At 40.6% G+C, this 18,206-nt stretch overlaps 1 protein-coding gene across 1 annotated transcript in view; it reads right to left on the bottom strand.

The window, feature by feature from the left end:
* FBN2 (fibrillin 2) overlaps positions 1 to 18,206 on the bottom strand; it is a 262,921-nt gene that overhangs the window by 125,118 nt on the left and 119,597 nt on the right. Inside the window, exons 17-19 of the mRNA XM_084832107.1 lie at positions 16,972 to 17,025; positions 16,182 to 16,307; positions 12,399 to 12,524 (exon numbers count right to left, since the gene is read on the bottom strand). Coding sequence (XP_084688233.1) covers positions 12,399 to 12,524; positions 16,182 to 16,307; positions 16,972 to 17,025 — 306 coding nt within the window. The remainder of the gene's footprint in view (positions 1 to 12,398; positions 12,525 to 16,181; positions 16,308 to 16,971; positions 17,026 to 18,206) is intronic.

Raw genomic sequence — 18,206 nt, forward strand, 5'->3', positions numbered from 1 at the left:
TATTTCTTATGCTACTTATCAAAAGAAACTTTTAAAAACTCAACAGACATTTTTAAATAAGAAGCTGAAATCTCTAATAACTCAGTTTGCCACTTCCCCCACAGCACAACTCTATCAAGAGCTACAGAATACTAAGCATGAGCTGAAAAATATTATTTCACAGCAGGCAAACTTTGCTCTGACCTGTCTATGACAGAAAGATTGAGAAAATGGTGAACAGCCTAGTAAGATCCTTGCACATCATCTTAGGGCCCCTTCACACCGGGCTTTTATCCTGCGATTGAGATTGCTCCTTCAAGGAAATTTGCAGGCTCTTTACATGATGCAGTGATAATCCCAGGCATCTCCTGCACTAAATGCCCTTTGTTCCATTTTTAAATAGATCGCAGATAATGAGCTATCAAATTACCCCATTGTGTTCCGCTTCAGTTCCCTCTGTCAAAAGAGTTAAAGCGGCAAGAGGAGCGAGATCAATGAAAGATAATGGAAGACTCAGCTACGGGGGAGAAGGAGGGGGGAAGGGGTGAGGGAAAAGGAAGCACATGAAAAAGGGAGTCGTTGTGATCCTGCATTTAAAACAGAAGCAGAAAGCCCCATTTTAAATGCAGGATTTTAGGCTGGTGTAGAGATGCTCTTAAACAGGATCAACATCAAAATATAATTTCAGCTATTAAAGATGAAAGTGGCAAAGTATATATCTCTCCTACAGACATAAACTCACAATTTTTAAAGTTTTATTCTGATCTTTACAGTACTGGTAATAAGATACCACAGCAAGATATGGAAGCTTTTTTTTCTCAGATCGATCTTCCATGTTTAGATTCTTCAAAACAACAGCTCCTTTTAGCTCCTCTGTGTTTAGAGGAAATTATGAATGCAATAATGAAAATGAACACTGGGAAATCACCTGGGCTGGATGGATTCCCAATTGCATGGTATAAAACATTTTCCAGTTTTTTAGCCCCAAAGTTGTATCGCCTCTACAACCATATTTTTTGGGCGGGCTCCCTTTCTTCTTTGTTAAATGATGCTTATAGTACTGCGATTCCTAAGCCTGGCAAGGATCATACTTATTGTGCTAACTATTGACCTATATCATTAATTAATATAGATATCAAAATATTAACAGCAATCTTGGCCGATAGATTGCAACAAGTCATGGCCACATTGGTTAGACCAAACCAGGTGGAATTTATTAAAAACAGACAGGGGGTTGATAATCTTAGATTAATTGTTGATCTAGTTGCTTTAAACTCTGAAAGAACTGACCAGGCACCCATCATTTCCTTGGATGCAGAAAAGGCCTTTGACAAAATTCATTGTAAATTTATTTTTACCACACTGACTAACTTTGGTTTTCCTATAATTTTTTTGAAATGGGTTAAAATCTTATACTCAGCGAAAGAATGAGAGTAATGTCTAACAGTTTATTTTTAGCTTTTTTTTTTTTTACTTCGGCAGGGCACCAGACAAGTTTGTCCACTTTCCACATTGATATTCAACTTATGTTTGGAACCCCTGGAGTGTGCTACTAGACAAAATAGTATTCATGGATTTTGTCCATTTTGGCTTAGGGCGCAATCCTATGGGGATAGGCAGCCACCTCCGAACTCTGAGGCGACCGCCTATCCAATGCAGGGCAGGAGCAGTGCAGAGGGGATCGTCCCCTTCGTGCTTCAGCCACCCTGCATTCGCTAATTTAAAATTAGCTTTTATGCTGATGATCTCCTGTTGTTTATCTCGAAACTCCAGTCCTCGGTTCCAGCTTTGATGAAATTGATTAATACTTTTGGTAAATTATCTGGCTATTCAATTAATTGGTCAAAGTTGGAAATAATGCCAATTGGAGATAGGATATACACTAGTGTATTAGCTAATTGGCAATTTTGACAGTGCCCAGAGTCTATTACTTACTTGGGAATAATTATCCCTAGAGAGATATCTCAAATGTTTAGTTTAAATTTAAATAAGTTGATTAATGATATTTCATGAGATATATATGGATGCATATTTAAAGTTAAGTTTATGTGGTAAGGTTAATACACTTAAGATGAATACTATACCTCAAATTATTTATGTTATATGTGGGATCCCTATACTTATACCTGGCAATATTTTCAAAAACTCAATGCTTTGTTTTGTAAATTCTTTTGGGGTTCCTTTCCACCAAGAATATCTTTGAAAAGGACCCAACTTCTAATTAATGAAGGCGGGTTTGGTTTTCCTGGTCTAGCTACATAGCATCGGGCTTATTTGCTTACATGTAACAAATTTTGGTCTTTTCCACTCAAGATTTGATTTTCCACCTTGGTCAGTGTTGGACTCTTCTTGTCTGGAGCCTTTCTTTAAATGGATGGCATTAGGTTCTTGGTACATTAAGGCAGACAGAGCTCATCCCACAATTATGGCAGTCAGAGATGTGTGGCATATAATGTCACGCCAATTACACTTTGATCCATTTTCCCATGCCAAATTGACTTTATGGGGAAATCCAGGTTTAAGAATTGGAAAGAAAATGTTTTTGTGGCAGACCTGGACAGATAAAAGGATCTTTGTTGTTGTTGTTCAGTCGTTAAGTCGTTAAGTCTTGTCCGACTCTTTGTGACCCCGGATCAATTAGTGGGTGTTGATAATGAGGTTTTGCCATTTAAAATTTTGCGAGATAAATTTGGTTTGCCTGCTACAGCAGAATGGCAGTATTTGCAACTGAAACATTTGTTAGTATCTAGATTTGGTCCTGCTTCTTTTACTGCTTCAGAGTCTCCTTTGTTACTGGAAATACTTACTGAAGCTGACCAGATATATCGACCTACAATTCATGTTTATAATACGAACAATTTTGATACATGTGGTTTACAGCAGGAATGGACTAGGGAATCGGAATGTCCTATTTTGTTTAATCAGTAGACCACTGTTTTGGCATCTGTATCTCTGTGGATCTTCAGTTTATGTCTTATTCAGCAAAAACTTTTGCTTCAGGTCTATTGGATGCCACAATGTCTCTTTAATAAAGGCTTGTCAAATTGGCCAATTGTTGGAGATGTAATGCAGTCAATGCTTCTCTTATTCATATGTTTTGGAAATGCCCAATAGTTGCCTCCTTTTGGGAGGAAGTTATTATACGGATAAATTTTGTATTAGAAAGCTCTTTAATATTTACTGATGTAAATGTTCTCTTAAATTACGTACCTGTTTTATGGAATGTGACCCATGGTCAGTGTAAATGGATCTTTCGTGCCCTTGTAGTTGCTAAAAGACTGATATTACGATACTGGAAAAATAAAAGATAAAAGCTCACCACCTATAATGCAATGGATTGAAAACAACACTAGCAACATTTGAAAGAGTGGTATATAGGCATAACTTGCAAATGGAGTTATATTTGGATATCTGGTCTGCTTTTACTGAAGTTTAAGTGTAACCCTTTTTTCCTCTTAGAATATTGTAATACTTGAAACTGAGGATTTTAGAATATGTTATATTTTTATTTTTTTGGTTTTTAATGTTCTTTGTTTTGTTGCTTTGTTTGGTTAAAATTCACAATAAAAATGGATTGTTTTTTTAAAGTATATAAAACAGCAAAAAAGTTCAGGCTTGAAATTTCCCCATTTTTTAAAATATACATACATGGATTTGTATACATATGAAATGCATACAACTTTCTAGGAATTATACACAGGCTTCAACAAAAGCAGACCAAATATCCAAATAAGTATCTATTTGAAGGTCAACATGCCACCTGTTCAAATATTGAAAGTGTTGTAGGTCTTAATCCACTGCATTGTAGGAGGTGAATGTTGATCATTCCAATGTTGTAATATCAGTCCTCTTAGCTGTCAAAAAGACAGAGAATCCATGTACGCTGACCATGTGTTGATTTCCATGAAGCAGGTAAATAATTTTAAAAAGCGTGTACATCAGTGAATAATAAAGACTGTTTCAGTACAAAATTTATCTATGTAATAGCCTCCTCTCCAAAAGAAGCAACTACTGGACATTATGAAAACATATGTTTAAAAGAAGTATTAGCAGTATTGCAAGGCCAGCAATTAGCCAGTCCCTTATTAAAGAGATGTTCTAGTGTCCAATAGACAAAACAAACGTTTTTGATGCATAAGATACAACCTAAAAACCACAGATGTGACAGGTAAATGTCAAAGTGGCAATCCATTGATCAAGCATTTTGTGGTGGTGCCCACAGCAGTTCCTCAAATTCCTAAATGTGCCCACAGGTCCAAAAGGCTAGGGATCCCTAATGTAAACTATAATGTGGGTGCCAGTTTATGTACTGTGATTTGAAGACCATCAGAGAAGCAACAGAGAAATGTTAGTATGGTATGAAAAAATGGCGACCCCTTGACAGAACTAGCAGGATCAAAGAGTGTGAGGTCGTGTGAGTTTTTTAAAACACATAATTGTAGTAATCTCCTCACAAGCATCATCTAGCTGCTTATATGGATACAGAGCATGAGAAAGACACCACGGAATAGGTGCAAGACCTCCGAGATATTTGGTTTACATTTTCATCCCCATACTGGAGTTCAGTTATTCCAGCAGTGTACTGTGTCTGTTGCATCATTGCTTTGCTGCATTACTGCATGTGGTGCAAGTGTTGCAAAACAACAACAACAAACCCATCTTTACTTGTAGTGGCTGTAACTCTCTCTTGGAAAGAGATCTTGGGATCCTGAAAATGTCAACTCAGCCTGCAAGAGAGTGAAAAGGGCATGCTAGGGATTATTAGAGAAGAGTCTGAAGATAAGATGGCCACTAGAGTAATGATTTTATATAACTCTATGATGTTTGGAACGCTGTGCAGGGCGGGGGGCCGGTTTAACTAGTAAGCTTATTGGTGAGTATGGGAAAGGATGGTGGTAGGAATAGGCTGTGGCACTCAGCCCAGCACTGAGAAGTGCTGGGCAAAGTGGCTGCAGCAGCCTCCACCATCTTTGTTGCAGGTTTCAGTGACAGTTGGAATAATGAAGATCATGGCAGTTGCCTGGTTCAGCACTTCTCTTCACAACTCTGGGCCTTAAATTCTTTCTTTTATTTTTTTTGTAAAGCAATGCTGATATCAACCTTGGTGGGCCCTCTAGGGCACATGGGCCCTGCCATTTGTCCAAGCATGCCGGGTGCTGGTACCGGCCTGATACAGTCCTGGTTGTTCACATCTCAAAAAAAATTTATCAAAGATCTGGAAAGGGTCCAGAAAAGGGCAACCAAAGTAACTGATTTACTTTGGGGCTCTTTAGTTTAGGGAAAAGATTAGTGGGCCTGCAACAAAATGTTTCAGTGTATCCTCAGCTCCTAACAGGAGTGCTCGTGTTCAGGGTTCCAGCAAGCCAGCTGAGAGCTCTTCCAGGATACTATAAGCCTTAAGGGCCTCAAGCAGGCCCAACATTTATTTATTTACTTACTTACTTGTTGCATTTATATCCTGCCTTTCCACCAAAAAATGGTGCTTAAAAGCTCCCATAAGGAGGGATGGCCAAACTCACCCGCTCACTGGACCCCTGCCAGCTGCCCGACCCTGTTCAGCATGCGGGGCAAGCCTCCAGATGGTCCACGGGCACCCAGCAAGTGGCATCCCACTGCCCCGTGAGCTGCCATTTTGCAGAAAGTTGCGGATAAGCTATATACATAAATCACAATTTTGCTCATAATGGTGGCCGTAAATAGCACCGTTTACATAACATTGTAGGCATAAATGGAGTAATTAGCCTGCAATGTTGAGTAAATGGTGCTATTTACGGCCACCATTATGTGCAAAGTTGGGATTTACCTATATAGCTTACCCACAATTTTCCACAAAATTGCAGCACATGGAATGGTGGGACAGGGTGAGCTTGCCTAACTCGGCACGTGCCGAGCTGGGTAAGCTCAGGGGTCCACAGACTGGCATTCGGGGGGCCAAGCAGGTGGATTTCTGTCAGACTCCGCCCCCACCCTCCGAGGGTTCTGCAACATCCCTACCCATAAGTTTAAATGCACTTGTCAGTGGGATAGGAACCTGTTGTTGAGAAAAAATTCGAAGACCTGCTGTTCAAGTGGGGCACTGGATCGCAACCTCCACTTTAACTTCCATTAGAGCTGTGCACAAATGGTCTCTTGAAATTCTCCACCCTATTTGTAGGCAGAGAAACTGGAGGGACAATATCACCAGATTTCTCTAGAGGGAGGAGAAATTCTCCAACAGTTTCTCACAGGCAGGGCTCAACGCTGGCAGGGGCTATAGTGCATCTTCTTTTTTCCTAAGCATTTTTGGTGTTTTCCCCACTGCCATTCCAAATGGCAACCGCATTAACTTTGTTGACAGCCTGGCCACATTTTGCATCCTCCAGAATGCTCCATATTTAGTATAATTATGGGGCATTGTAGGGGGTGGGGGGGTAGAGAAGGGAGAAGATGACCACCACCCAAAAAATGGTGAAGAAAATTTGGAGGAAATTCCCTATCACATTGAATGAGAAAAAAATGTGGAAGAAATTTTCAGCATAACTCTAATTTCCACACCTGTTCATATAGTATATAATTAATTATATATTAAGACTGTAATCCTAGTCACATTTACCCAAGAGTAAGCCCCACTGAACTCAACAGGACTTACTTCTGAGTAGGGATGGTCATAAAACTAGTTTGGTTTGCATTTTAATATGAACTGATCTAATTCACATTCCTGAATGTGCGAACCAGAACATAATTATCCTTCAGTTTTCACTCTTCCTCTAATTTCACAATCAACAAATGCAACTAATTTCCAATCAACAAATGCATACAAAAATGTGTACACAATTTCCCCCTAATGTACACATTTTTGTAGAAAAATACACATGAACTTTTGTGTGCACAAAATTTTCATGCAGACTTTAAAAAAAAAGCAAATTCATACAGAAAAGGGACAGAATGAACTTGTGCTTGAAAAAAATGCAAACATTATAGAAGGCATAAGAGACAGATTCATCCATCCCTACACCTACATTTTTCATCATGCTTTTTAAAAAAAAACTGTGAGCCTTTCTACATGAAGCATTTATTGTGCGCTTGTGATTCCTCACTCACGGTAGTTTTGTGGGTGCTTTATATGTTACTGTCATTCTCCAGGCCCTCTCCCATTTTTTGCAACCATTATAGCAGGTGTTTTTTTGTTTGTTTTTTTCCTAATGAGGAAAGTCTGGTAATCCTGTAAATGGCGGCATGAGACCCTGGTATATGATCTTTGCAATTCCACTATACCACAGTGCCACCTAGTGCTTGTGTAATGGAAGATATAGAAAGGCAGAGAAAGAAAACCCCTGAAAAAATGTGTAAAGGAGCCCATCTTAACCCCACAAAAAATCCGGAAGCAGAAGGCTCAGTAAAGTGATAGGTTAAAAGAAGGGCCTTGCGTCCTTTTTCATTTTATGAAAAAGCATGCTGGGCCAGAAGGATTGCGTGGCATTATTTAAAGTAAAGAATACTTGATGACAGATGTATTTTCTATTTTATACAAACTGGCAATACAGAGGAACCAATACTTTAATATACTTTTACAGATTAGATAAATGTATGCTTAAAACTCAGACTGTTCTTTTCTTATGCAGTAACATTTGGAAAGAAAAATGAAAATTGCATCCTTCAACATTAATAAATTTCAATTTAACCTATGTTTTAAACTCTTATTCCTGTACAGAAACATGTTTTGACCTTTTGTAAAAGTATCCTATTTTGTTTAGCTATTTCTTCAGAGTCATAGCCAAATCTGGAGATGTCCCTTGTGATTACATTTCATGCTTTGTTGTTTGTGTTCTGGATTTATGTTCAACAGTGTGAACATGTTTATAGCCAGGGCTGTGCTTTGAAGCTAAATATCAAGATAAACAGATACAATTAGCATCTCCCTGTTGTATTATTTCAACCTTCAACCTGCAATAAACTCCCCATGATACTAAAACATAATACAACTATTTGAACTCCTATAAAAACATGGGGCTACATCCAAGATCATGCAAGCAGAATTTTGCTCTCCCAATGGGATTTCCCCTTGCTCTCCTCCCCCTTTCTCCCCTCTGTGCATCCCCTAAATCTGATCTGAGGGTTCCCCAATCCTCTGGGCTAGATTTGAGCTATGCATGAGGGCTGCAGGGTGAAGGGAAATCAATTCCTCCAGTAGTTTCCATGCCATTGGCAGAGGGATAGCTAGGGGTGTCAGAGAATTCCGCCATGGATCTCGGTGAGGCTGAATGCCAGTGCATTCAGCCGCCCAAAATCCGTGGCGGGGCAGAATGATGCCCCCCCAACCCACAAAAGGCACGCGAAACGTAGCACTTACCTGCTGCCGTCTGTGCTGACTTGTGAATGGCGGCCGCCCTGCGGCCGCAATTCACTTCTTCATCATAGCCATGATAGGCTACATAAGTATTGACGTAGCCTATCACGGCAAGCCAAAAAAAACAACAACAGTGTACACAAATGGCGGCGGCGGCGGCTACGGCAGCCGCCATTTGCATTCCCTATTTTTAGCTGTTTTAGCCTACGTAAATATTTACGTAGGCTATTACGGCGAAAAAAAGGGGAATGCAAACAGCGTAGTGGGCGCCATTTGCGTTCCTTTTTTTCCTGTCGTTTTAGCCTACGTAAATATTTATATAAGCTATTACGGCGGGGGGGGGAAGGAACGCAAATAGCGCCCACTACGCTATTTGCGTTCCCCTTTTTTTCGCCGTAATAGCCTACGTAAAAATTTACGTAGGCTAAATCGGCGGGAAAAAAGGAACGCAAATGGCGCCCACTACGCTATTTGCGTTCCCCTTTTTTTCACTGTAATAGCCTACGTAAATATTTACGTAGGCTAAAACGGTTAAAAATAGGGAATGCAAATGGCGGCTGCCATTTGCATCCACAGCAGCCTGTCCGCGGCCAGAACTCCGGCTGCGGATGGCCCTGGCTGGCAGCTCCGTGGAGCTGCCGTGGAACGGTGCTGGCCCAGGGAGTATTCCGGGGGTAGGGACGGAGCGCCTCCCCCCCACTGCGAATCTAAGCTGCGAAAAGGTAAGTGACTTTCGTACATCCCTAGGGATAGCACTGGATAGGACACATGCTACACAATCCTATGCATGTTTACTCCAAGTAAGTTCCACTGTGTGTTCAGTGGAGCTCATTTCCACATAAGTGTGCACAGGATTGCAGGCTTCAGCTATCACTTACTCAGCTCCAGAGTAGTCCTATTGTGCTTTGATCCAGCTTTTTCAAAGTAAGTGGTGTCAAAAGTTATGAGACCTCAAGGCTGAAGAACATTTGAACAGAACTATGAGGCAGCACGATATAGTCCCCATTGTATCACCTTAATTGTGCAGAAAAAACTGTAGAAGAAAATGCTTGTGTAAAAGTGTTTTTTACACAGATCTATTTGTGTATCCTTATTATACAATCTAAACAAAAGGACCATGATTTTTAAAAGGCTTACATCATATTCCGTAAATGTTCATAATATTAAAACCACATTCAGTATGTGTGGACGGAATCAAATAGTTATTTCAGACATTTCAAAATGAGTATACGTTAGCTATGCCCTTGAGCTAACTGGGACTTCATTAAGAAGCAAGTGGTTTCCCCCAAAAGACAATTTCAATTCATTGTAAAATCACACCTACAATAAAGTATTACAATGTCAACCTAGAATAACTCTAGGATGATATTATGATAGCTGAATACACTTGCTTCTTTATAAATAAGGATAAGCTACCTAAATGCTGAGTACAATTCAAGAGACATTTTGGGTTTCTATGGGAATTATGTACCAACAAAGATTAGACAACCATTGTAGGCTTAGAAATACACTTTTAGACATTATGGAATCAGCCCAGGAGTTGTCTATATTAGGCTAAAGCAGACTTAGGCTAAGTTAGTGGTACATAATAACATTTCCAAACAGCCTAGGCAGATCTAACCCTTACCTCAGGTGGCAGGTCAGGAAGATTAGTGGATTGCACTTACCCTACTGCTAGAAAAGCTGCATGACCACCACTGCAAGTGAGGCCCAATGCCTCATTCTGACAAAGGGTGGCCAACAGTGGGAGGTCTGGGGGCCACTTTGCCTCCCAGCCCCCCCCCCCCCGGGGGGCTGTACTCTCACCCAAATCAAAGAAAATTAGCTGTTTGCCATTGCAGCACTACATGGGTTAAATTTAGCTTGCTTTACTTCCAGCTATGGAATGCTAAACGGGTCCAATTTAACTTACAAATAAGCTAAATTTGACTCTTGATGTGATCTGCATTCTGTAGCACTACAGAACCTATTTTTTGTTATTTTATTTTTCTTGCTGCCACCAAATTCGGGAGCGTGGCAGTGGGGGCCGCACTGAGGGGATGTGTATTATCCACCCCTGCTATAGTATCATGGCAGGCAGACATGCCAGAGATACCTGGCTGCTCTCCTGCTGTGGCAAATACCACAACAGGAGAACTGATGGCACTGCTTTCCAGAACAGCCATCCCACTGCCCCATTCTGAAAAGTCCTCAGAGCAAGGCATCAGGACAGGCAAGGAGCCCTGCCGGTTAATGTGACAAATGCTACAGCAGGAAAACAATCAGCACCAGTCTCCAGAGCATACGGCTTGATCCCTCGCTCTGAGTGCCCACATGCCACTCTCCTGCTGCTGCATTTGCCACAGCAGAAAAACAGCCAGTGAAGCTCTCCAGAGAGCCCACCAGGCCCATATGCCTCGTTCTGAGGTGGCCCTTTCTCAGAGAAAGGCACTATGAGTGAGGTGGCCCTGGATACCGGGGGCCTGTTTCCACGAGTGATTTACTCCCAACTGGCTGTGTGGTGGTCGTTAGGGATACATGATGTCGTGGCCATCCAGCAGCCACCCCAAAGCTTATCGCGGAAAAACCAGATTTCCCGAGACTGCTTATAGTCCGATTCTTTACCTTAATTCAGCTTGTCTGCGCTTCTGTTGTGGTGTACGCCAACCCTCTGCATTTACTCCAGTGTGTCAACCCTGCCCAAAGGTGTGCCTTTCACTGTGACCCTGGTCAAGGGGTGTTTCCCCTGGTCAAGGGGTGTTTTCACTATGTTTCGAAATAGCACTAACACATTTGTGCTATTCCGCAATAGCACATTAGTTCAGGTGCCCTTGCTAACTCCTGTTGTAGACAATGAGGGTTGTTCCCGAAAGTGCACTATCATGCACTTGTGCTATTGAGCAATAGCACATTTATTCAGGGGTGCCTGCTAATGCAGAAGCCTGGTATTTAGAGGGAAAGGGGAAAAATGGGCAGAACTGGGCATAGGTCCAGGAGGTTTACGCAGAAGTAACTCCCGTTGTGGTCAATGAGGCTTGTTTCCGAATTTACTGAGATTGCCATTAAGCCAAAAACACTAAGTACACCCAGGGTACATCATGTATTCATCTGGTGAAAGGCATAGTAATTCCCCTAATGGCACTGAAGCACTATTTCCAAAGCTGCATGTCTCTGCTATTTGATTCAAGGCTTTTGGGGAATAATTAATACCAGCTTCAATCCTTTGCATCATCACCTAACCACGGAGGCAGAAGAAAGGGGAGTAGAGCCTGGAGGGGGGAGCCTCTCTTATTGATTGAGCAGCCCCTGCCAGTCTGATGACGTTCACTTTTAATCCCCCCAGCCCACCCAGAAGTATGTTTCTGTCAGCGACTTATAATGGTGTGGTGCAGTCCTTCCTGGAGCACTGCATGGAGCCATGCCGATTCCATGAAAAATCCAGTATTCCTTTGTTTGTTTCACCCTTCTGTTGTCGTGGAAACATGGCCCTGGTATCTGTGGCTTCTCAGAACAAGGCACTGATGGGGGAGGCAGTGGAGATGGTGAGGAAAGAGGCAGACACAGTAAGTCCTCCCACTTCAGGCAGCAAGACATCTTGCGCTGCTGCTGAACCCGCCCAAAACTCAGGTCTACCAACACAGTGTTCATTTAGCAGCATGTGGCTTCCCATGCATCTGGTCTACTCAGGAGAAGGCCAGACCCAGCCATGCTCAGGACCCTGGCCCTGAGTAGTTCCAGGAAGAGCAGATCTATAAGATCAATCAGTCCCTGGATGCTTAGTGCAAGAGCAACAGCTCGATGAGTTAGGTCCTCATTTATCCTCATAGCTCCAGCTCTAACTCCTTGCCCCTTGCCTAACAATCTGTGGAAGATATTCATATTTAGCAAATAAATGTATAACAAACATAGAACTGTAGCCTATCTGACTACTTCCCAAGCTAAAAAAATGATAAAATGTCAGAAACTAACAGCTTTGACACCTTACATTAGGTAAGAAAGGAAAATAAGGTAATTCAGGCTGTAACTAAGACCTTTCTTTCTATTATCAATTCACATTATGAGACTCAAAAATAGTGATGTATACAGAACCGTATCCATACTGTCAAAGTTTTACCTTCACATGTGTCAGTTTCACTGCTGAATATATACCCCTTTGGACATGTGCAGCTGTAACTTCCAGGTGTATTTCGACACAAGCCATTGTCGCATAATAATCTGTTCACTAAACATTCATCAATATCTGTAAAATAAAAGTTAATCCTACTGATCAGTATGCATCCCATGGAATAATACTCCTCTTCTCATGCACACATGTGGACATACATACACATTCATGCATCCCCTCCGTTTTCCATGATAGCTTTTAAAGCAGGCTGGTGTGCATTGGCACACTTCTCACAAAGTTTTATGTCTCAGTTTTAAGCTTATTGGATTATTATATAAGATAGTTTTTCCAATCACCAATTCTCTGCTTTTAAATGTACTGATAAATAAAATTATGAAAATGGAAGGGTATGATTAGAAGCTAACTACCTATATATTTGTATTTCTCCAGCAAAATAATGAAAGACTTTTTTAAAAAAAACCCACAGACACCAGTGACTGACCAGTAAAACCTTAAGTGTCAAGAGTAATCATCACTTAAGTACTAAGCCTGGGAAGATAAGAGGCTGGAAAGATGTTGAGTGGGATTTAAAAAACAACAATTTATTTGGGCTGTCTATTGTTATACAATACAATCCTTTAATAAATACTCCAAATAGCAGTATGCATGCTGTATAGCAACATAAACAACAACGTACAAGTAAAATGACTATGCATGCAACCAGTCCAACATAATATGCAGTGTTAGTCCCAGATCTTTTCTCAAAGGATCTATCAATGAAAATTTGTGTTCATCCAGGACCCACCCAACAAGCTGCACCTGGAATTGTTGTAATCAAACAGACAGGTTCCCTTCAGGCATTGCATGCATAAAGGGGTTCCACATGATGATTGGGGAATTGTTGTAACTCAGCATCCAGTATTGAGCAGCCAGGCTTGCACCACCCTCTGATGTCCACACATTGAATGCACACAACTGAGGAGCAGCCTTATGCATGAGCATCTGCTAACGCATAGGGGCTCTTCTTCTGATGTCCACCCTCAATATATAGACACCTGGGTGGGGCCCTGCTCCTCTTCACACTCATAACACATGAGAGGGGATACCGTTAATATAGAACACAGTTAATAATAGTAACTCATACTCAGTGATAAATTAGTTGTAAACTGCAGTTATATATAGTTGTATATAGCAAAAGCCTATATTGATTTGATATAATCAAAGTCATAGGCTGATAGAAATTATACAAAAAACATATATTCATTTGATATAATCAAAGTCATAGGCTAATAGAATTATTGTCACTGGGTGGGTTTAGACGTCATGCTAAACCACCCTGTGAATAAGCCATGATGGGTTGGTTGTTGACGGAACAACCCACAGTACACCCAACAAACAATCAGATTTGCCATGGGTTGGTCTTCCTCTCCTTCCCCCTCAGTCCTCCAGCCCACCCAATCACATATCCCAGGGGACTTTGCAGCAAACCATCTTGTCTCCCCCTCCTACTCAAATCGCTATTCCTTTTCATTTCCTGGCCTTAAAAAACAAACAAAAACAAACAAACATGGTGCCTCAAAAATGCAATTGGGGTTGCTCCAATTGCTACCCCTTTTCATTCACCAGCACTTTTTTTTTGGTGCCTCAAAAAAATACAATTGAGGTTGTAAATTTGGGGGCGGGGGTTCAGTTTTTTGCAAGTGAGCAAGTGCACACTTACCACTGTCTGATATGTGTAGTCTTGCCTGGTCATTTTCCTTGCATGTTTCAGCTGTCAAAGGGAGCAGCAAAGGAAGCAGGTAACATACAAGGAAACTGACAAGATGAGGTCGCATATCTGCTAATTTGCAGACAGTTGCGAAGGACGGGGGGAAAATTAATACTAAGGGAAAGGAGGAACATGGTGCTGCAATTCATAAGCTTTGAAAATGGGATGGAGGGGGGAGCCAAAGGAGTAAATACATGTGATCCTCTTGATTTTAAGTGCTGGACTGACACTTCTCAGTTTCATCCACCTTTTCAACACTTCCCAGACTCTCCAGCTACCCCAGAAAGAGGAGATATTAAGTCCCCCATCCCCTTTTTGTGGCTCCTTTTTGGAGCACTTACTGCTGCGGTTACTGCAATTCCCTGATTTTTTTAAAAAACAAGGCAGACATGTACACAAATTTAATGGCTTGGAAGTAAATGGAGGATAAATTTGTGCAAATTTAAAGGACAGGAAGTAAATGGAGGTGAAATTTGTGCACCTTGTAGCACACCTTCTTTCTTTCTTTCTTTCTTTCTTTCCTTCCTTCCTTCCTTCCTTCCTTCCTTCCTTCTGTCCTTCCTTCCTTTCTTCCTTTTTTTGGTTTTTGCACTATCCCTGCAAGTGGCTACAGCATTAACTATGTTGGCAGCCCGGCCCCCATTTTGCATTCTCCACAATACCCCACACATAGCATCATTCTGGGGGCATTGTGGAGGTGGGGGAGACAGAAGATGGACTCAACCAAAAAATGGTGAAGAAAATTTGGAGAAAATTCCACAAGGTGGCCCTTTATATCAAGGGGATAAGAAAAGAAAGATCTCAGGAAAATATCTTTGGAAAATATTTGGCTCAGCTCTGGTTGTCATTCTTCAGATTTCACCACTTTCCCCAGATTCTTCCAAATGTTTAATTTCTAAGGGGTGACTGTGGATACATCTTGTCTCTAATGCAGGTACTGATAATACCGCTCCTTCCCTGCAAGCCCTGTAGTGGATGTGGGGGGAGCGGGAGTGTTGCATCCAGCTCTAGAGAAGAGGTGGAGCTAGTGCTATGCCAAAATCTGACCTTCAATTTCATGAAAGTGTTCTTCCCCTATGAAAGAGGCTTCCATTTTTCTGCCTCATTCTCAGGGAATTTTACAATTTATTTTGAATTTCTTTGGGGGTTGTTTTTGACCTTACCTAATCACCATGAGGGTACTGTTTGTGTGCTTTCTTTCTATTATACATTTCTCCATTGTTCTTCAGTCTCCCAGGCTCCTTGCACTTTGTGATCTGAAAAAACTTTATTGACGGAATTACCTCATTATGTCTTCTCCTGGGCTTGTGCAGGAAGCCAAGGTGGCTACACACTGCCAGAGAGATGATTGTACAGTGAAAGACAGGATACTTGTGCATACTCCTTGGTCACCTCATAAGTAAGAAGAACAAGAACCCTGAACCCAACCCATGAGAATTTCTCCAAAAAAATTCTCTTTTGATTTTCTTTTTGAAAGCAATTTCTCTTCTATTAGATTAAATTAGAATGGTTGAAAAAATGTGGAAGAAATTTTCAGCACAGCACTAAGTTATTTGAAGGACCGCCTTCACCCAAATCAGCCTGCCCACACTTTAAGATCAGAAAGAAAGGCCCTTCTCATTTGCCCACTCATGAGAGCATCAGGTGGGTGATCACACGTGAGAGGGCCTTCTCTGCAGTGGCCCCACACCTTTGGAACAAGCTACTGTCAGAGGTCCGCCATGCTCTGTCATTGCAGACTTTTAAGAAGGCCTTGAAAACATATTATTTTACCTTGGCCTTCTCATTATATGACTGCTATTGTTGCTGGTACTGCTGTTAACTTTGTTGTTGGTTTTATTGTTGGCCTTTATTGTTGCTTTTATTGTTTTTATGTTTTTATCACTTTTAATATTTTAACTGTTTTTATCTATTTTATTGCTGTAAGCCGCCTTGGGAGGGCTTCTGCCCTGAAAGGTGGCCAAGAAATATTTTAAATAAAATAAAACAAAATAAATAATATGAATACAGTTTAAATAACATACCAACACAATTTCTTCCTGAAACATCCGATTCATATCCACTGTTACAATTGCAACGATAACTGCCACGTAGGTTTTCGCAAATCCCATTGGAGCAAATATCAGGATCTAAAGCACATTCATTAATATCTGCAATGATAAAATAATTAAGTTTGTTTTTAATGTATGTAGATCAAAAGTGGAATAACACCGAATATATTAACGTTTTACAAATGAGGAGAAAGCAAAATCATTTAATAAAAACCTAAATCAACTGTACTGAAGTTGGATAAAAGATTAACTCATTTAAGTTAAATCAGGATTTAAACCTAAGTAAGAGCAGATAAAACAGAATATCTTAATGAATCTATTGTTACTGATGTTTCTCACATATGTTTTACTTATAAACCAGCCCATAGTAAGAATAATTTCATCACAGTCTCCCATAAACTACAAAATATACATGAAAATGCCATGAAAGCTATTACATACACACAAATTTGCATTTTTATTTTATAAAATATTATGTATGTGCTGTTGCCAAGAAAACACATATAAACGGGTTCCAAGCTTCTACTACAACAAAAGAAAAATTTACCATTGGTTCCAGAGGGAACATAATCTAATCCTTCCTCAGGGCCTGGTTGACTTTTTAAAAATATAGTGCCATACCTAAAACAACAGTATGTGGTAGGTCGAAAAATAAAAGATTGTAGCCAGTATATCTCATTACATACACAAGAGTGGTTAACTTATTTTCATTTGCTTTCTTTTTTTTTATAGGCCACACCTATAAAATGTTATGGTACATTACCTCTTCCATCAACAGTAATTCCCACTCCACTGCTACACAGACCATGGAACTCAGCTTCTCATGTGAAAATAAAAATGTTGAAACACAAAAAATAGAGAAGCTGTTAACTTATAATATTTTAAAATACATTAATACTATAGCAAATGCATTTAAATATCTCTTGAAAGCCCTGCTAACTTAGCTATCCCTTCAACTTCTAATTATCTCATGCATTTTTCAGACAAAAGCCTTAATAAAACAATGGTCATATATTGTTGTACTCACATTAAACTATTCTATCTTAATTTGAATAATACATTAAAATACATCCTATTAAAGTGGAAACAAAGCTTGTACCTATTATTAGCAACAGGCTGAAACTTCATTTACAGATTAAAGACATGGCAGAGTGACCTAATATCTTGCACAACTTCATGGATTAGAAAGATAATCATGACAATATTAGGGCGCAATTCTGTTGAGACAGACAGTTGCCTCCGACTTCCTCTGAAGTTCGAGGTGACCGCCTCTCCGATACAGGGTGGATGAAGCATGGAGAAGATTCCTTCCATGCTCTGGCTGACCTGCAGTTTTCCTTAGACACCTGATTTGGGGCATGTAAGCGCAGCTTCGGGGAGGGAGTGGGAATGGGCCTGGAGACCACATAGGAAGCTGTCTACAACAGTCTCCCCGCCCACGGGAATGCCGCCTTTTCACCCTGTCTATGCTCCGTGTTTCAAGCATGGGCAGACACAGAGGGGTAGCCACCCTGGTTCTCTCCACCCCAGCTATGAGCGGGAGGGGAGCACGGTTTCCCAGCTTCAAGCTCGTAGCGCTGTCTTTGATCGGAGTTAGAAAATGAAAAATCCTATCTCCCCCAGATGCTGTCTATAGGACATAGGATTTGCTCTCTTAATGTAACATATAGGACACACAAAAAAGAACTGTGGCACTAGACTGTACTATACTTGAGCATACAGTACCTTAACCAATAGTTTACTGTTGTCAAATGTGATACTGTTTAACATTCTCTAAACTACATATGTTATTTCGTTAAAAACATGGTTTGGAAATTATACTGAAAATTAAAGAAAATATTTGAAAGAAATGAATAGCAAATTCCCTTTTAGTTCTTTACTATAACAAAAACTTTCCAGGATCGATGTTGCCATTTTATCCACTTATTTCCTGTGGCATGTTGAACTCAACTGAAAACAGCAGCTAACAGGGGGAGAAGAACAAACAAACCAGTGGCA

Source organism: Heloderma suspectum, chromosome 2 (assembly GCF_057233095.1).
Source record: "Heloderma suspectum isolate Gila_16-S chromosome 2, 16-S_ref, whole genome shotgun sequence".
In the NCBI taxonomy this organism is placed as follows: domain Eukaryota; kingdom Metazoa; phylum Chordata; class Lepidosauria; order Squamata; family Helodermatidae; genus Heloderma; species Heloderma suspectum.